At 47.0% G+C, this 21,197-nt stretch overlaps 1 protein-coding gene across 1 annotated transcript in view; it reads right to left on the reverse strand.

The window, feature by feature from the left end:
• VPS13C (vacuolar protein sorting 13 homolog C) overlaps positions 1–21,197 on the reverse strand; it is a 2,437,235-nt gene that overhangs the window by 1,591,360 nt on the left and 824,678 nt on the right. The window contains exons 34-35 of the mRNA XM_086955811.1: positions 16,127–16,294; positions 10,505–10,809 (exon numbers count right to left, since the gene is read on the reverse strand). Coding sequence (XP_086811937.1) covers positions 10,505–10,809; positions 16,127–16,294 — 473 coding nt within the window. The remainder of the gene's footprint in view (positions 1–10,504; positions 10,810–16,126; positions 16,295–21,197) is intronic.

Below are 21,197 nucleotides of genomic sequence, written 5' to 3' on the forward strand. Positions count from 1 at the left end.
CCTTAAGAGACAGATAGGAGTTGGCCGGCCATGAAAGGAACAAGTTCAGGACCAAATTGAAGTCCCAAAGGACGGAATACCTGGGCTCAGGAGGCAATGAGAGTCGAATAGCCCGCAGAAGCCGACAAACAAAGGGGTGCTCACCCACCGGAGAGCCATCGATGTTGTCATGGCCTGCCGAAATCGCCGACCGAATCGCATTAATTGTTCTGTAGGCAAGACCCTTGTCGGCTAGGTCAGCCAGGAAATTTAGCACGGGAACGAGGCCCGCGACCAAGGGATCCAAATCCCTTCGTAGACACCAACGCATCCACTTAAGCCAAGCGGATCTGTAGCGCTTCGTCGTACTATCGGCCCATGCTTTTGAGAGCAGGTGCTCAGCCGACCCCGAAAGGCCTGGGAGCGACCAGCGTCTCCGGAGAGCCTCCATGCCATGAGGCGGAGCGAGCCCCGCGAGATGAGAGGATGCGGTTCCTGATCCGGATTCCTCAGGAGCAGAGGAAACAGGGGGAGTAGGATTGGAGAATCCCAAGAAAGTTCCAGAAGAACCGGAAACCATACTTGAGACCTCCAGAGCAGTGTAACCAACACCAGCTCCGCTCCCTGGCGGCGTACTTGGGCCGCAGTCCGCACCACCATGGAGAACGGGGGGGAACGCAAACGGTCTTTCCCAACTCCAGTCCTGCAGAAAGGCATCCGTGGCCTCCGCCAGAGGGTCCGGCCTCCAACTGAAAAAACGCGGCAGTTGGTGGTCCAGACGGGACGCAAACAGGTCCACCGAGAAGGGACCCCAGAGGTCTTGCAACCACCGGAAGACTCCCGGATCCAGTTTCCACTGACTGGCATCCCTGAGGTATCTGGAGTGCCAATCCGCTACTTGATTGGCCTGACCCGGCAGGTACTCCGCCGTCACAGCAATGTGGCGCGACAGGCAGTAGTCCCAGAAGTCCTTCGCCAAATCCGCCAGAGCGCGGGAACGAGGACCCCCTAGATGGTTCACATATCGAACCGCTGAAACATTGTCCATCCTCAGCAGAACACAGGCCTTGACCGAATCCTTGGTCCAGCAACGGACTGCGAAGGAGCCCGCCAGGAGCTCCAAACAGTTGATATGTAACCGTTGTTCGTCTGAAGACCAGGCGCCGCCGGTGGAGAAATCCCCGCACCGAGCGCCCCAGCCCAACCTGCTGGCATCGGACTCTATGACTAGATCTGGGGCCGACCTGAAGATCGCCCGACCATTCCACGCCTCCATTTGAGACAGCCACCAAGACATTTCCTCTTTCACCTCTTCCGTGAGAGGAACCCACTGATCGTAGCACATCCCTCTCCGGAGGTGCTGAGCCTTGAGGCATTGAAGTGCCCTGTAATGTAGGGGCCCCGGGAAAATCGCTTGAATGGAGGACGACAGAAGTCCTACCACCTTGGCGACATGCTGCAAAGACGTGCGATCCTTGGTGATCGTCTGTCGAAGCAGGTGTCGGATCTTCGCGATCTTCCGGCCCGGAAGGCTTAGAACCGCCTCCACCGAATCCACCACGAAACCCAGGAAGGTAATCTTCTGAGTGGGAATCAAAACCGACTTTGAGCCGTTGATAACGAACCCCAGTTTCTGAAGAAGTTGCACGGCTTGTTGCAGCTGCCCAGCCAAGATCACCGGACATTGTCCCATAAGGAGGATGTCGTCCAAGTATACCAACATCCGCGCCCCCTGACCCCTGAGGAGCTCCACCACCGGATGCAGCACCTTTGTGAAGCACCAGGGGGCCGATGAAAGGCCGAACGGCAGCGCGGTGAACTCGAACACTCTGCCGTTCCATAAAAACTGAAGGAAACGACGATGCGGCGGGTGGATAGGAACGACCAGATAGGCGTCCTTGAGATCCAACCTCACCATCCAATCCCGAGGGAGGAGCACATCTCAAAGGAGATGGATACCCTCCATCTTGAAGTGTCGATAGATCAACCACTCGTTGAACTCTTTGAGATTGATCACCGGTCTCTTGCCCCCATCCGTCTTGTCCACTAGGAAGACATTGCTGAGAAAACCGTTGGGGTGGCGCGTTGATAGACGGATGGCCCCTTTGCGAAGCAATTCCGAGACCTCTCCGTCTATCAAACGCGCGTCGGACTCTGAAAACACCATCGGACGTGGGGACACTGCCTGAGTGGGTTGGTCGTAGAACTCTATGTGGAACCCACGTATGGTTTGCAAGACCCAAGCGTCGGCAGTGAGCAACTCCCACTCCTCGTAAAAGGTTGCCAACCTCCCACCTATCGGAACTTGATCTAAACAAAGGACACTCACCGGAGGTATTTCCTTGTCCGGAATTCTTCTTGAATCCTCTGCCGCCGAAGCGTTGCCCTCTGGTGGGGTAGAAATTATTAAAGTTCGCAGAGGTCTGGTACTGGCCTCTGCCGGAGCCTTGCCCTCTATTATTGGCCTGCTGGCCACGGCCGGTCGCGCGGCCCCTACCGCGACCGGCCCCTCCGGAGAAACGCTGGTGAAAAACGCGTTTGATGCTGGGCTGTGCCTTGTCCAGTGATGTAAAGGTGGACACGAACTTGCCCAGCTCCCTGATGAAGGGTTCGCCGAAGAGGCCTCCCTGGGCTACCGCGCCCGCCTCCGACGAGGCCAGATCCTCCAACTTAGGGTCCAATTTAATCAACAAGGAACACCTGCGTTCGGTGGATAGGGCACAATTGGCATTACCCAGGAACACGATAACCTGTTGTGCCCAATTGGAAAGCACCTCCGGGGAAATGACTGTGCCATTCGCCTTCGCCTCCTCCGCCATGTCGAGGATCTTCGTGGCAGGCCCAACAGCATCCAGCAGTTTATCCTGACAGGATCGCCAGGACCGATCAATACCCTTCCGGGGATCCTTCATGAATTTTGCTAAGAAGGTGGCCATCTTCGCATTCAATTCGGGGGTAATGGCCACCTTCCCTTCCAAAGTCGGTCGAGGACACTCCCCTCGCAGACAACCTCTGGCCTCCTTCTCCAGCGGCTTGCTTAGTCGACCAGCCACGAACTTTGCCACCGTCTCACCCGGCGTCCAAGCTGCGGAACGTGGGTGAACAATCTCGTCCGGGTCCAACATGCCCGATTCATCTCGCGGAAGCTCCTTGGCTGAGCTCGACAGGCGCCAAGAGCGGACCGACTCCCCGTCGTCATCAGTGTCAGGTGAATCATACACTGGGGAAGCGGGAGCCGTAGACACGTCCCCAGTAGCATCAGGGTTCGCCAGGGGAGCAGGGGGCGCAGCCGTTGCCTTCGCCAAGAAGGCGTCACGGAGGCGCTCAAAGGTGCCCCTGTCCACCCCCTGTGCCTCCGAGGACGGGCCTTCTCTGCAGGGTTTCTTCGGTGCGGGCGGTAACCCGCTCGACGTCCCCGGGGGGTCGGCAGCCACCCCCAAATGCGCGGACGCTAACTTCGCGCATTCTTCCACAATGCGTGCGGAGAGGCGGTCTTCCATGGGCCCCACCACCTCCGTCACACAGCGGTAAATGGAGCTATCCACCGCTTGGTAGAACTCATCGTCCTGTAGGTATGAATAGGGCTCCTCTTCATACTCTCCTTCCATAATGAAGTCACAGAAACAACCCTACAGGCACCCAAGAGGGTGTTAATCGAGAGGTTACTCGAGTATGGGCAGACAAAACTGACTGCGATCACCTTGTGGGCCAACAGGTGTGGCAGGTAGGGTTGCACCAACCCCCCCAGCGCGCGGACTCTCCTCACCGGGACCGAGTCTTGCTACCCCCTCAAGCGCGCTAAGCCACACACAACAATTGAGGTGCACAAAAGGTGCCCGAAGGCGTTTCACGGGGTCTACGCCGCAATACAGACCCCAGCGGGGCGTCAGAAACAAGGGTTACAGACCCGGTAAACCAGGTGTCAGTGGGGTAAGCGAGGGCAGGCTCCGGCGCATGCAGACTCCTCAGCGCGGCCCCTGTAACTGAGGACATTATACAGGGGGGGGTTTTGACCCAAGCAGTCACGGGGACCTGGGCGTCACTTGGTAAATGTATAGAGGGGTCCCCGTGGGAGGGGAATGGTTTCAGCACAAACAATAAAGAATGATTTGGAAAAAAACTCAAATATTACTCAAAAATCATGGATGTTGTCATTTATTCAACAACCACACTTTATACAATTCAGAGCAAAATTTATGATCATTTATAAATAGAGACGTGAATTGGGAAATTCGAAAAGGGCCCCAAGGGGGGGAGGGGGGAAGGGGGGGTGTGCTCAAAGGGTATGTGAAAGATTATAAAGATAGTACATAGATTTATACATACAGTGTCAATACACAATCAACAAAGGTTTCACAAATTATTTCAAAAAACCAAAACGGCCTACATCAATTTAAGGCAAGTATTGGACAAATTTAACAAAGATGGGCCATTCAACGGTCACGTGTACTAATCAATCAGGTACAGGGAAAGTGCCGGATGTCCCGTGGTAAAGAGGCGTCGACGTTTCGACCCCTATTCCTAGGATCAGTTTATTCCTTTGCTGGGGTCTTCATCAGGACCGTGATAGTGGGGAAGGGGACGAGGGGGGGCCGTCCTGAGTCAGAATGTAACAGGGCTCACTCTCTGGTATTCAATGGTGTAGGTTGCCTGTGTGAAGCAGTGCACGTCTAGCTCGATATATCGACCCGCACTACTGCAGAAATGCTTAGGCGTTGTGTAGCGCAGGGTTCGGTGAACTTAAAATGGTCCGACAGACTGGGGACCAAGACGGTGGATTTGTACAATTATTCGCTCCGTATGGTCACGTAATGAACTTTAGACAAAGGAGAGTGAGGCAACAGAGCGTCTTGCTGCACTCGGGTCCGGGTCTGCTGTATACCGCTACTTTAAACAAAGGAGAGCGAGGCAACAGAGCGTCTTGCTGCACTCGGGTCCGCTAGCGGCACACAGCGGACCCGAGTGCAGCAAGACGCTCTGTTGCCTCGCTCTCCTTTGTTTAAAGTAGCGGTATACAGCAGACCCGGACCCGAGTGCAGCAAGACGCTCTGTTGCCTCACTCTCCTTTGTCTAAAGTTCATTACGTGACCATACGGAGCGAATAATTGTACAAATCCACCGTCTTGGTCCCCAGTCTGTCGGACCATTTTAAGTTCACCGAACCCTGCGCTACACAACGCCTAAGCATTTCTGCAGTAGTGCGGGTCGATATATCGAGCTAGACGTGCACTGCTTCACACAGGCAACCTACACCATTGAATACCAGAGAGTGAGCCCTGTTACATTCTGACTCAGGACGGCCCCCCCTCGTCCCCTTCCCCACTATCACGGTCCTGATGAAGACCCCAGCAAAGGAATAAACTGATCCTAGGAATAGGGGTCGAAACGTCGACGCCTCTTTACCACGGGACATCCGGCACTTTCCCTGTACCTGATTGATTAGTACACGTGACCGTTGAATGGCCCATCTTTGTTAAATTTGTCCAATACTTGCCTTAAATTGATGTAGGCCGTTTTGGTTTTTTGAAATAATTTGTGAAACCTTTGTTGATTGTGTATTGACACTGTATGTATAAATCTATGTACTATCTTTATAATCTTTCACATACCCTTTGAGCACACCCCCCCTTCCCCCCTCCCCCCCTTGGGGCCCTTTTCGAATTTCCCAATTCACGTCTCTATTTATAAATGATCATAAATTTTGCTCTGAATTGTATAAAGTGTGGTTGTTGAATAAATGACAACATCCATGATTTTTGAGTAATATTTGAGTTTTTTTCCAAATCATTCTTTATTGTTTGTGCTGAAACCATTCCCCTCCCACGGGGACCCCTCTATACATTTACCTGTAACTGAGGAGGCGCGCCGAAGAGCCGGCGAGACGCGCGGGCGCCCTCTGGCGGCTTTATCAGTCACCGCACACCAATGGGAAAAGAAAAAGTTGCGTAGGAACGTGGTAGAACGTTCCCGCGACCGGGGACTCTGTAATGGAAAGCAAACCATGTAACGAGCCCCCAACAATCGCAAAAAACAATACAACCAGTAAATATCACATGAAAGGAAACACGAAAAGCACTTATCTGGCTGCAGGAGCAGCGAAGAAAGAGGAAGAGGAAGAGAGGGCTGGCTTTCTAGTTGTGATGGACATAATAGAAGGACTGTGGACTAGCAATACACAAGAGACTCTTGGGAGTTGTGGTTTTGGACTGTTAAAACGTTCCTTCAAATGCTTTGGGACATAAAGCATTTTTGTTCACTGTTTACATATTTTCCTAAGCTGCTGTGGAGTTTTATGTTAATAAAGCGAAGGAAGATATAGCATAATCTGAAGCCTCCGGTCCTGACATAGAATCAGGTAAGCAATAAAAGACTTTACCTGAAAATATGCTTAAACTCCAATCTTCCAAATGAGACAGAAGCCCAGTCGCCCAAACCTATGCTAACATTTTTTACAAACATTTGAAGGGAAGGCTAACTAGCTGTAAAACGTTTGAAGAGAACGACAACTATTGCTTGCAAAGGCACCCCTCCTAGTAAAGGTCGAGTGGTGGGCTGCCCATGTGGCATACATGTAGTTCCAGTTGTTGTCCTACATAACTCCTTGTAGCATGGCACTAGCCACTGTGAGACTGTTATTGTCACACCCCGGAAGGCACTTCTGGATGAGGGAAATACTGTGGATTGATTCATAACTGGTTATACTCGATAATCTTTGGAGCCACCGATTCATTCTGTGCTTCCCATTCTGTACTTAAGAAGGATGAGTTGGTCTGAACATCATTCGTCTTTCAAAACAACACTGCACTGCAAATAGAATCCAAAGACATAACCTGAAACCACTACACACAGATCCTATATACTTACCACTATAAAAGCGCAAAGTCTCCAAGGTGAAGCCATCAACTCAGCCAATGTCAATTTGACGGCCGTTAAGTCTTCACCTGAACAGTTCCAATGAGCACTGTTCTAGGAGGAAATCTGAAATGAATCCCTTCCCATTCTAATCACGAACAAAAACTGCTCATCGGCTTTCCTCAAAAAGACTGAAAGAGCCAACAAATGACATATCACGTTTGAAGCTGGAAAACTTTCCTTTGGGAGTTGTGAAAAATCTGAATTTTAGAAAAGGAAGGTCGAAGGTGAATTTGATAATTTCAATTGAAGGAGCTAAACTACCTGCACTTATATGAAAGCACTGTGCTCATTTCCCTGGACTAACAGAACCATACCAAACAAATTTGCACTTTACAGAAATCTAGGGGTCTGTATAACAATTTTGTTTAGACACCTTCAAAGAAACTAGCAAAACTTCCATGAGACACCATCAGAAACTATTCAGGACCATTTCATTGATTCAAAATTGGTGAAAAGCATATACCAGGTCAAACATCCACAAGAACCACTATTTCATCTCCAGATCGTACTCTTTCTAAAAATTGATTCAAAGAAAAGTAATTACCATTTGCTGTGGTGACTTGCAGAGATTTGCCTCTAATCGCTCAAATTTTGATAGGTTTTAAAGCTACTTGTATGGGAATGCAGCCTGAAGCCCACAAAGAGGATCCACCTCAACACTGAGCAACAATACCAAAGATGCCCATAGGAATAGTGAGTGGCAGAGCATCTACTGCACAAATTCAAGAAAACTACTCCCATGCACTTGTTGAGATAATGGCGGACGATGTTGTCAAGTTGCACTTAAGTTTTTTTTTCTTTTACTCTGGCAGGAAAAGCCATCAGATCCAAGCTGAATGCCCGGAGCTCCATCAAAAAGAGGCAGAATTAAACCAAAGGATGTTCACAGTCATACCCCAAATTCACACCTACTTTCCCAGGAATGCGTATGTCACTACCTGAAATCAACTTTAAGAGGAAGCAAAGTCCTGACCTTCTAATCTGTCAAACCGAATCCCGCCAAATGTTCTGTTTCACCAACAGACACTTCAGAGGTCTCATTTCTTATTACCATTGACCACTGGCGCAAACACATGTTCAGTTTTACCTGTGGTCCCACAGAATGGAGAGATCAAAACTGAAAATGGCTGCATCACATAATAAAACTTAGATAACAATATGGAAACATGAATCTTGTGAACTTTTCTCTAACAGTTTTCGTTGGTTCCCTTTTGTAAGTTTACAGAAATCTCTTGGAGTGGCAGAAGAGGACCTTCAGTTTGCGAGTTCTCTAACTGTTGAAAAAAAGGTACAGCCTTCCATTCTGGAGATTTCCTTCAAACTCTTCACCACCACAAATGCCAAGAGCAATTTGCACAAGGGACAATACGAGGCAATTTGCCAGTTTCTGCATACTTAGGTATACTTAGACAAGCTTCCTCAGTGTGGCTGATGTCTCACTTCCCAAGTTTTTAGGCTGAGTGCCAACAAACCGCTCGGGCTGCGCATCACACTTTACAAACAGTGCACTAAACGAAGCCACTAAGATAAGTCCATTGGCAATACCTGATATTGAATGCCCAAACTCCAACAACTGTTTATGGGGAAATTAATGTTAGGGGCTTGGCATGGAGGTAAGATATGATGTGAACAAAAGTTCACCACTGGGTGACACAAAAGCATGTCATGCGATTCCGGGACTGAGTCTGTGGGTAATAGCAAGGGTAATAGCATCAATTAGAACCTTTCCTGTCTGTCCGAGCGACAAATGTTTGTCCTGGTTATGATTTCTTGGATACACAGTTATACCAATAATGGTACTTTTCAACTATGAGTAGGACTCCCCACTTTTCTTCCTTCACTTGCTGCTCTGCTCCGAGACGAGAATATCATCCTCTCCACTGCATGGGACCTTAGCTGGAGGTTTGTCAATGTACTTCTTGGACACCTTAGTATTGTCACACAACGATTTAGGCTGGAGTTGCAGGTCACATTGAGGAGTAGATCTAGTAGAATTAACTATTGGGGAAGCCCAAGAGAACTCTCGAGAATAATTAGACCCCGAAGACATCCAAGAGAAGTGTTCTATCGAATTATAACTCAATGGCACTTAAGACTGAAAGGGTCTCACGTAAAAGTGGGCCAGGATGGAACTTTAAAGCTGAGGCCCATATGTTACGGTGCATAAAGGATATAGGCAGGGCAACTGGTACGATTGGACCATACGAGCTTCTAAGAGCGCACTGAATGGTTGATCTGTCTGGAAAGAAAGTTTAGATCGCCTACATAAATTAACCTGTTACTCACCTGGGGGTGAGTAACAGGTTAATTTATGTAGTCAGTTCAGGAAGGGCACTTCACGAATAAGGTCACGCTGCAAGCGTTGGTGTTAGCAGATTCAGAATAAAAAACTGGAGCACAGTGAGTTCATTGGTTGGTGGGTTGGGGATATGGAGTACTTGGCTTTTTTCATGTAGAGTAAATTCAGTAGGGGGAATCGTATTTTGTTAATAATATTGACATTCGAAGGGTGTATTAGGCACTCGGTATGTTTTCATTTAGAATACGGTGTTAAAACAACAATGTTTTGGCGAAAATTTAGCAGAGCACTGATGTAGAGGTTTTAGAGGCAGTAGTAAATAGAAACTTTTTAAAAGGGCACACACTTGGTTTGTGCGTTTAGTTTACTGAATGTTTTCTTTATGCTTTTTGGTTAATGGACTGTGGTCACTGATGGTCTTTTTTTATATTATAGACCCTTGACGAACGGCTTTGGGTAGAAACTCACGAAAAACGTGTATTGTGACGGGCTGCAAATGAAGGCCTGGATGGGCATTTTTGTAGCAGTGAAAGTGTGGAATCACATAGCCTCTGCGCAGAACTTGGTAACCATGTCAAAATTGGAATTAAATGGAATACAAAGGATAAACTAGAGAACATTGTTTAAATTATTGCAAATTCCCTAAGTATGGCTGTCGTGGCTTTTGTCTGGTACTAGTTGTTGCACCAGCAAGTTTATGGAAAGAAAGTTTCACAGGAATGTGTTCTGTGCCTGAAAAAAGGGTCTACATACTTACGGCTTTCGAGGTCTCGTTTGCTTCTACCCTCTTAGAGCTTCGAGAGAGCAGCAACAATGAAAAATGAGAGCAATTCAGGAGACTATTGTCAAAACCCAAGTAATGTTATAGATTGGGGAGTCAGTTTAGTGGCACACTCGCCCAAACCAATGCAGACCTAGCCAGGGTCGGGCCCCTTCTGGAAAATACGACTAGTATGAGAGGCAACTCGGTAACCAGTCAGCACTGGAGGAGAAGACTCACAGGAAAGTGAACGAGCCCCTCCATGGAGAGGCAGAAAATAAGTAGTTGTGGGTAGTGGTGTTAAGCAAAAAATAGACATCTCTTTATCCTGATTGTTAAAATAAGAAGGGGGATATGGGGAGACAGCAGTGAACTCGAACCTGTGTCCACCAATGATAACCTTTGTTGCTGTGCAAATTATGTTCTGGTACAATGAGCTGCGGCCCAACCATCGCAAGACATGAGTATGGATGAAGGGGCTTAATAAAAGTACAACATATAACAACACACTCATTCGATTCTTCAATTAGATTCGAAATAGTTTAGATTACCTTGATAGTTTAAGCTCTGTAAGCTTTACATCCATTCTGTCAATAACTGGAGGAAGTTGGCAACCCTCCATAGTCACAAAGCTGAAGTTATTCTGCACTGTGATCAAACCAAGATCAGCTATCACAGCATTATGAGAGACTGAAGACTGAGGAATGATAATAACTGGAGCTTTTAGGTTAATATCCATAGAAAACCGGACGCTTCTCTGTGCCAGGCCTTTCACACTTGTGGCAGCTTTTTCTGCAGCCTGGGCAGTGGCAGCACTGATAGTCTCTTTTGCAGCTTGGAAGTTATCCAGGAAGCTCTGTGAATATAAACAAAAGCAGAAAAGCTTGTCATGTTAGGGATGATGTTGCTATCTTGGTTTCTTCTTGATGTTTTAAGGGAATGCATTTCTTAACTAAATTAAAACTATTATTTCTAAGTAATTTGAATGTACTGAGACGGAATTTATCAATGATTATTTAGATTAAATTGATATTTGTAAGACTTTCAACACTCACAACGGCTGTTCACATACCTGGCAATCTTCAATACAGGGACTATTTACTGGTACATGTTGAGAATCAAGTATAGCATTAACACCAATCACGAATAATGATGCTTCTTGCTGCAAATCCTGTCAATAGCTTGCCAACATTAGTGCAGATTCTAATACCTACGTGAAAGTACTCACCAACTGCTTGCTCGAGTTACACCCTCACTATTACAAGTGGACTAAGAGTTTTGTGAAGGCCTTGGATAACTTTACCAACATTCATTTCGTACTACCCTTGTGTAACGGGCTGTATTACCTCTAAGTTTGCTGGTATAGATGCCGAATTGGGAACATTCAACCTCGATGTAGTTAGAAGGAAAATTCAGGTTTGGGCAGGGAGTCTCGGTTTGTACTGAAACCAAGAAGCAAAGATTATCGCTAATTCACAATTAGCTGAGTGACTGATAATGGATCACATTATATGCTACGGACGTCTCCTCTCAATCCTCCTATTTCTATGGACATATAGCCATGTTCAGAAAAACAGGGGATTGTAATGGGCTTCCTTGCTTTAGCGCCTATTGGACTTGAAAAAAATATGCGTTTGCATGTGGCTATTTTGCATCCCTCCTTGATTATTCTGCAATTAAACAGGCAAGAATATAAACATGTCTCTGCTTTCAAGGTACATGTTAATAAAACCGCATTTCTTTATATGAATAGAGATTCACTTTCTCCTGCTCTCCTTGTAATCTCAAATCAATTTAGAGAATAAGGTGTACATATAAATCAGAACCATAATGAAACGGTAAAGATAAATTACAATAAGGTCTCGTGAGCTGTAAAAAATGAAAGCCTTAAATTAATAAAAATTGTCACGGACGCCAAGATTTGACTAGTTCCTGAATAATATATTGACAGAATGCAATCTTCAACTCTATCTTTCATCAGGACCTATCGGGCACCAAGATTATTAAGTCCTGCTTTTACCTCCTGGTTATTTTATACATCCACCTGTGGCAGTGCGATGGATGGGTGGGATTCATGCTTCTGGACTCGTGGTAGCAGTCCCTCTCCAGTGAGGGCCTGACAGCATCTTTGCCTCAGGACAATGCTGCGGCTGAGATCGGTTAGGCACTTCTGCACAGTAACCCTTTCTTAAGCAGCCATGGTCTTCCTTTGCAGTTGTAGAACTTGGTTCAAATTTGGCAACTGCGGCTGGCCTCCAGGCTGAGTCATCCTGATTGGAGGATCTTTGGCAGTTGCGGCCTCTTGGCCAATCAGAACTTCCGACATCAGTAACGATGTGGCTTCACTCTCCCTCATAACTACAGAAGCACAGCCAGTCTTTGCAGCCTTCAGCAGACTGTTGGCCATCACGGTGGTACTTGCTCTGTACAGGCCGAATGCGGACCAAACGGGAACCACACAGAGATACCAGGGAACTCCTTTCAGAAAAGGCCAATCATGCCTTCGATCACTGAACAGTCTGCCTTCCCTGGGTGCTTCTCAAAGATAACAATGCTTGAGAACTGGAATTGTAGGTGAGTAACTAATTTCTTCTCCAGCATTGGCTCATTCCTGTAGTCACATACTTGAATCAGAACAGCAAGCAGTGCATGACATTACAACAAAGCAGGGAGCAGAGTCACCTTTACTAAAAGGTTATGCCTGTCCCACTACTGAGTCGTCTACTGAGTTCATATCCTACTGAGTCATCTACTGACTTCAAATTCAATCAGTTATGCTTTATGTGCACATGCCTGCTCTTGTATGGAGCCGTATGGAAGATATCATGCAAAGGCACTCCAGCATCCTCCAGCTCCTGTGGAATGCACCCTCACTCGACCCTGGAGTTGATGCTTTGTTTTTTTGTGGCAAAAGGTGATGCAGGCTGACTGCCAACATTCTATAATTCCATGTGCGAGTGGAGTCAACCTCTTACTGGACAGTAGACGAATACAAAGAATAGAAACAGCTGGTCAGATATGGAATTATCTTTTGTTATGACCATGTGAAATCTGATGCACCTGCAAACATCCAGTGAGTGTAGGGATTTTATTGCGGATATTGAGGATTTGGAAAAAAACAAGCTTAGACTAGTTGGCTTGTTCAGGTGGAAGTCAGTAGGCACCTTCGTCATGAACTTTGGGTTAGCTCGAAGGGTGATCTTTTCCTTACCAGATCCGAGGAAGGACTCCTTTATTGTAAACCTACTATCTCCCCAACTATACTTGCTGAAGTGAGGGCAAGCAAAAGTACAGTCTTCCAGGAAAGGAAGCTTTGTGGATCGTTTCAAAGGGGAGTAGGTTAAGCTGGCTTAATACTGTGTTCAGCTCCAAGATACTGAAGGGCACCATATAGGAGGGAAATCTTTTTAACAACCCTTTCAAAATGGTTTTAAAATCCTAGGTGCAAAAAAGGATCAGTTCTTCTAAATCTTTAGATCACCACAAGATGGACTCTTATTGAGGAGTAGCTAAGCTCAATTATGACCAGGTGCAGTAGGTATGGAAGGGTGTGGTGGGGTTGTATGGAGACAGGGTTGAGGTCCCCATCTTTACACCACATAAAGAAATGTCCCCACTTGATGTTATACTTTTTGTGGTTCAAGGTGCACGTGCCTGCAACAGAATAACTGCAGAATTGGACAACATGCCAAGTGGCCAAACTATGTGATCAGGAACTAGGATGTCGGGCTGAGGGACTTTAGATTGAGGTGGAGACATTGCCTTGTCAGCCATGAGCCTCAATGCAACGAAATCCTGATCCAACACTGCCCCTCTTAGTCATATAATTGCACTTTGACGATGCCTGTTATGACTCATGAGCATATTACTGATTGGCAGCACTATAATGTACCAAGGGTTGATTGTGGTCCATAAATGCTACAATGTTTCATTGGAAGAAGATTGCATAATGAGCCAACTGTTTAGGAATAGGCAGATGTAAACTCCCTCTTTGTGGCGATGACCAACATCTACTGCCATAGCTGTAGTGAAAAGTCTTTGTGCTGCCAAAAGGCCAACTAAGAGTAAATAAAATAGCATACAACATAGATCAATACAGCATCAAAACTGCCTGTAATATTTTTATATTTGAATGAGCAAACATGTATCTTTGAGATTCAACAAGATAATCCAAGTTTGATTCTGAAGTGCCAGATGGATATGCTGAATCAACACCATCTTCAATTGCTGCTTCTTCATAATTTAGTTAAAGAAGTTAGGGTCGGGGATAGGCTTGAGGCCTCCTCATTTCCTGGGGACAAGTAGGCATCTGTAGTAATACCACTTCTTCTCAGCATGTAAAATCTTTCTACTTCTCCCTTTCAGCAGATAACAAGACTTTCATCATCAAGAGTTTTTTTGTGGGGAGGAGGTGAAAATGGTCAACTTTCAAAGTTGACTTTTTCAAGTCCTGCTTGTGAATGAGATGTGGCAGGGGGAATGGGTGAGGCTTAATTGAAAAGAGTATACTAAGTATACTAAGGACCCATTTACCTAAAGTAACCTCTCTTCATTCTGAAACTTCGGAGAAACCACATAGAGAGGATAAGGGTGTTCCCATTTCAGTGGCAGATGAGAGGTGTAGCTGCTGCTGTTTATACAGACCTGAACCACAACACATTTTAAGTCAAAGTAACTCCTTTGGGTCTGCTGAGCTTGGCTGGATCATTTATATTGCCAAATGTAAACCCTGAGTTTTCACTGTTGATGGCGGAAAGACCGCCAAGTCAAACCTATGCTTTCTTTGAAATCCTCTAATGAGCAGATGACTCCCTCACTGAAGAAGTATAAGGAGAGCACACCCAGCCATGATAGTATAACACCATGACTGAACTTGTGAATTCATGATGTGACTTATCAGTGTGCATCTTCTGCTTTGCTGATCTTTTATGTCATTGAGGATGTGGAGAAAAATACCCCAATGTATAAGCAAGGAAAGAGTGGCTTTATTAACCATCTCCCAAAATGTGTGGAAGTTATTAGGCAGGATGCACTGCCGACCTTGAGAGCTAAGCAGCCAGAGAGGAACACCTTAGGTCCGGCTGCAGCAAGTTTTGTTGGCAAATGATCTGGTGGCATTGAAAAAAAGATGTTAGCCTGGCATCTCGAAACTGGAAGATATCTGTAAACCTGTCAACAAGCTCAGACATTGGTAGCTTTCATTGTTTCCTCCTTTATATACTTCTGGTCTTCTGGTGCTTAAGGTACATTGTGGGTGTAGAAGGGTAATTGACCTCAAACTTGATAAAAAAAACGACCTGGGAGGGTCGTATCAAAACATAAGGCACAATTACTGAGAATGGCTCGGATGGCCTGTAGCAGGATTGGATACATTAGAGGGTGACCTGGGTACACCACAGGTGGCTGGTTTGTAGGTAAAAATCAATAACACAGCTTCCTATAAGGTAAGCTGGCTTTCTCTGTAGTTGCCAGATTGGGTAGAAAACCTACATTGCGAGCTACCATTTCAAGTACTGGTTCTGGCTCCAAGATGGAGCAATTTGATGGTATGCTCTATATCATGATGTTAGAACTATGGTGAGATCCAGGTATTTAGGTAATTGTCCTCCCTCTTGAAATCTCAATTTTGCTAACTCCCTATGTGAGACCATGTAGAGCATTTTCTCCCTCTCTCATTTATAGCTTAGGGTGTTAAAGTGCACAACAATCATAAGATGTCATATCATGCTTGGTTTCTAGCCCCCAGAGCATAATAAATGCAAGCAGGTACCAAACATTTGTCATTTGAAGCTCAAGGAGGGCTTATAGCATTAGGGTTTCAGGGGTGATACATTTTTTTTTATATAACAACATAAGATAATGTTGAGCAAGCATAGAGTGGCTCCAGTTCTTCGCAACTATGAATCGGGGTAAAAAAACATTTACATTGCTGATACCAAAGAGTAAATCTATTAAATAGTTATGTTACTTTTGATTAGTCCCTCACTGATCCAGTGCAGATGGTGGTGATCCAGAAGTTCTAGAAAAAAATTCTGGACACAGCATGGTTATTGTTAAAAATGAGGAATCAGCCAGAAGCAGTAGCCATAAGACGTGAGTTAAAAGTTTTCCCATAGGATATGAAGATCAGTTACAAAGCATTAGATTCTGTGAGTAATGGACACAATGCTTACCAGAAGTGACATGAGGAATTTATGAAGATACACAATTTGAATGCAGCCAACTTTCAGGCACATCTTCCCATCTACTTTGGACATATCCAAATAAGCTTCTCCCTCAGTAGCATCAGGATACAAAGACATATTAAAACTGAAGACTTCATCTCCCATTATTGAGACAGCCTGCAGGAAAATAGAAACAATTATGTTACACAACAAGATTATACAGAAAATAACCATGGGTCATATGTGTCAAGCCTTTTTCCCTTTCGCAAATGGGCGGATTCTTAGAATCGGCCCGTTTGCGAATGGGCCCTTTGGGAGGTATCATCCCAAAAAGCCATAGCAAAATAGGGAATCGCAAAATTTGCAATTCCCTATTTTGCAAATGCATTTAAGGAATCGCAGATTGCGATTCCTTAAAAGCAATTCAGGAATCACCGAAGTTGTGCGAATTTGACTTAAGAAATAGCATTTCCAAGAAAAATGCACTTTTTTGCATTTTTCAAAGTGCCATGTGGTGCACATACATGCACTTAGGGCATGTATGTGCGCCACATGTGCACCCATGCATATTTCAGGGGTGCAACAGGATGTTCTTTCGACACCCTTGAAATTGCATTCGCAATTTGCGAGTACCTAATGGGTTCAGAACTGCTCCTATGAAAGAGAACTTCTGAGAAGGAGTTGGGTGTGATGGCACATTTATAGAGAACCCCCGCGAATGCAGGAGGCTTGCCGCTGGCTTAACGTGGGAGACGACAACCTGGTCTTGCAGAGTCAGACTAGGAGTGCTTGGAGGCTGCGGCTGCCAAGGACAGGGTGGACGACGACTTCTGTCTTCCATTCCTTGGTCGGCATGAACCACTTCCACGTCACCGCATTACTTGGGAAGTCTGCACAAGACGGTGGCTGGGATAGGGCTGACATGGCGAGAAACCTCTTCTGTTGCCACGAAAGGGGCATGAACTAGACTGGCCACGAGGTGTAGAAGAGAGGCCCAAGGATCTGGGCGTAGCTCGAGAGCCCTTGAACTTCCCTAGGGCAGAGTCTACCTTCTCCCCAAAAAGACGGGTTCCATCAAATCGCATGTCCATCAAATTTGCCTGGACATCAGTTGAGGAGCCAGTTGCCATAAGCCATGCCTGGTGCCTCAAGGCCACAGTTGTGGAAATCGTTCCGCCTAAGGAACCAGTTATGTCAAGGCCACACCTTATGGTGAATTTTGCTGCATCTCTCACATCCTTAACTGCTTGAGAGAGCACAGTCGGGGCCTCCTTCGGAACCTTTGGCAACACTTACACAACCGTCTCCCAAAGGGAATAGGAGAAACGGCCCAATAAGCATGCGGAATTCACTGATTGCAATGCCAGGCTGGAGGAAGAAGACATCTTCTTGAAGTGAATCCAGCCTCTTAGAATCCCTACCTGGAGGGGCGTAAGTGTTGTGTAATTCCTATAAAACCTATACAGGATCTGCGTGTTTAGATAACATACACTGTAGGATTGGTGTCAGACTGAATCTAGACACCTCCACCGGGTATGTTGGCCTATGTACCAGCTAGCTCACAGTGCCACTAGAAACTCTCTTTGGCAGGTATTGAACATGACAACCCTGATCCCTCAGTACCGTAGAAAAAATAGTGTACTACTTTTTGCTCAGTCACTCGTGCTCTCTCAGTCTCAGCGAGTTACACAGAATAAACAGTATGGACGTTTTTCAATAAGTATTTATTAAACAGTCGATATTCTAGTTTAAAATAGGTGCGCTGAAACAACCATTAGACAGTAAAAGATATAAATGATTAGAAGCAGTAAGAAAGTAAAAGGATGGTAGATTTCTACCATTTTGCTCTAACCATGAATACAGGCAAGTATATAAAATACATGACAATAGAAATGTGTACTCCTATGATGCTACCCTAACTAGATGTACCTAGCATGTATGTTGGTGTTAAGCCAAGAATCCATCTAGGATAAAGTCAGCCCCATTACCTGAAGTGAGAGACTGTGGGACACAGTCTTCGACTCCAGTTGGACACCCCGCAAGGAATATTAGGCCACTGTGAGCTGGAGTATCTGCATGCAGGAACCTCAGCATCTCACGTCAGTGTGTGTCAGCAGGGAAATCCTGATCTCCTCTGCTTGTCTCAGCAAAATGTGATGTTTTTATACCCAAAGGTCTCCCAGAGGGTTCTACCTTACTGTGCCACTTGTCAGACTTAGGATGACGCTGGGAATTAACTTTATACACAGTTATTATACAGGAGATGGTAGTCGTGCTGAGATTACAAGAATCCTCATGCATAATGTATGAGGCTTTTACCAGGGAAACTCCAGCATTCTGTGTGCAGTGTCGTATCTAGATAAAAGGTCAGTCCCCCGGAACCATTATGTGTGTAATGTAGGGGAGAGTATAGGTGAAACGATACGATGTTACCTGAGCCTATATTTATTTATTTTATTTTTTATTTATTTGGAAATTTTATATAGCGAGACAGATGCTTCATTGAAGAGGCGTCCCGGCGCTAGTAGACATGCCAACAGAGTGCAGAAGCATAGGCCATCGAAGTGGAGGCTAAGCCCTGGAAAATAAGAAGGTTTTAATCACTTTACGGAAGGACAGAAGGCAGTTAAGACGGCGAATGTGCACAGAAAGGGAGTTCCATAGTTTAGCAGCAAGATACCGAAATGACCGGCCCCCTGCTCTAAGCCGCTTCACCCGGGGAACAATGGCAAGAAAATGCTCGGCCGAGCGCAACTGGCGTGTAGGTACATAGAGGATCAGCAAATTAGACAATATCTCAGGAGAGGACCTTTTTAGGATTTTAAAGGTCAAACAGAGTGCCTTAAAATCAATCCTTCGAGGCACAGGCAGCCAGTGCAGGCGCCGCAGGGCACCCGTCGCAGAGCACGTTCTAGGGAGCCGCAAAAGGACTCTGGCAGCTGCATTCTGGACCCTTAAAAGGCGCATGACTTCCGCCATTTTGGCTCCCAATAAAAGAGAATTAGCGTAGTCCAGCCTGGACAAGATAGTTGCTTGGACTATCAGCTGGCGGGTGGGAGGATCAAAGAAACCAAGCAAAGGTCGTAAGCCTCGAAGGAGACCGAAGCAAAAGGCTGCGATCTTCTTGGTATGCTCTTGGAAATCCAGCTTGGTGTCAAACCAGACCCTACGTTTTTCACAACTGACTTAGGGGTGGGGGCACAACCCATAGAATACGGCCACCAATGTTTGCTCCATAGTCCCTTGTCTTTCCCCACCAATAGCACCTCTGATTTGTTCGCATTGAGTTGCAAGTTGTTAGTGGTCATCCACTGCGCGACCGTTGCAAGGCCAGCCTGAAACTGCACGGTACCCAGAGGGTGGTCTTCAGAGAGGGCCGACACCAGCTGTGTATCATCGGCGTACGAAATCGCAGTCAGACCATGGGCTCTTGCTACCGCAGTCAGAGGTTGCACATTGAGGTTAAACAGGACCGGGCTTAAAGCCGAGCCCTGAGGAACCCCCTGCTTGATGGCATGAGCATGGGAGAGGAAGGGGGGGGGGGTCGCAACCTGAAATGATCTGCCAGATAGAAAAGAACGGAACCACTCCAGGGCCGGAACTACCACCCCACCTCTTCCAAGCGGCGCAAGAGGATCTTATGGGAGACTGTGTCAAACGCTGCACGTATCTATATGGAATATAACACCCACTACTCATCCGACTGGACTACATAATTAAATTCTAATTTACTACTAGGCTGTCTAGGCACTTGTACGCAAACAACTACCATAAAACAATAGTTCTCCTAAAAAATGGTAAAAAATGCTAGAAATTCTTAAAACAAGGCAAATGGAAAAATTGTCACTCAAGCAATAGCTCTAATGTATCTGTAGATATAGTTCGAACCGCTACAAGCATTGGAAAGCCATGCAGGTTCATAAAAAGTGTCAATTTGTTTTGGAGTTGCAATATGAGTTTGTTAAAAAAAATTAAAAAAATTTTTTTCCTAGAACACGACAGGCCAAATTGTTTGTGTCTCCTTGTTGTGAGATGCCACATTGCTGTTGCCTGCCTTCGCAGAGGACGACCCCTGTAACACCTCACAGATTACGTCAATTGAGCACAGAGGCTCTTCCGTACTGCCTGCAGCTGATGCTGGGGCAGCCTGTGCACCATCCAAGGCCTGGGTGTCAGTGGAGGAGCCGGTATCTATTCCAACAGGAGCAGAGACTTCCTGTGGAGGCTCTAAGAATGCTGCCATCGGGGGGAGGAGCCAAGATGGCGACCTGATCGGACGCGCAGCTCTCGGCTCCGCCGGCCCCGGAATCCCGCACCATAATCCTGCTAGCTTCGCTCACCTGTTTTCGTCCTAGAAGGTGCGGGACACGGCGCTGCTGTCACCGGTGATCCGCCGGCCTCTCCACTCGCCCGGGATCACCAGCTACGGAACGATTCGCCCCGGCCCGGGAACCAGCTCGCACTACAACGCGCCCAGACCCCGCAAACGCTGCACAGCCGATCCGCTGCGGGGGTGGCGCGACTGGACGGCGCTTCCTCGCAGGAGCGCACCCTTGGCGCTGCCTGCCGCTGGTAACCGCTGTGCACGCTTCCTGCAGTGCGGTGGCAGGGAGAAGAATTGTTACCCGGCGAGTCCTTTGTTCCCGGCCGCCATGTCTTGGCGCTGCTCTCCTCGTCCCACTGGTCGCTAACTGCAATCCCCACCAGGCACTGCTTGCCTCATTGCTTGCTATGGACCCACAGGCACTGCCCCAACTCGGGCGGACTGCTGCACGCCCGGGGACTGATCCGACACCAACATCGCACCCCGTGATTTTCCCCGTTCCCCACCCCACAGCGTCTCGTTGGGGAGAAGACAAGATGGCGACGCCGGTGGCTCGCCATGGTGCGGACCTCTACCTAGTCACCCCACGGCATAGCGAGTGCATTGATCCTGAAGGGGCCGTGGCAGGCTCCCCCCATGGGTGTGCGGGAACGGGGACACTTCTGCCTGCCCTCACTCTTGGAGACGTGCTGGCAGCCCTGGGTGAGTTGGCATCAGCGATGAAGACCACATACACCGAGTTGGGGGTGCGGCTCG

The sequence above is a fragment of the Lissotriton vulgaris genome, chromosome 2_1 (assembly GCF_964263255.1).
Source record: "Lissotriton vulgaris chromosome 2_1, aLisVul1.2, whole genome shotgun sequence".
In the NCBI taxonomy this organism is placed as follows: Eukaryota; Metazoa; Chordata; class Amphibia; order Caudata; family Salamandridae; genus Lissotriton; species Lissotriton vulgaris.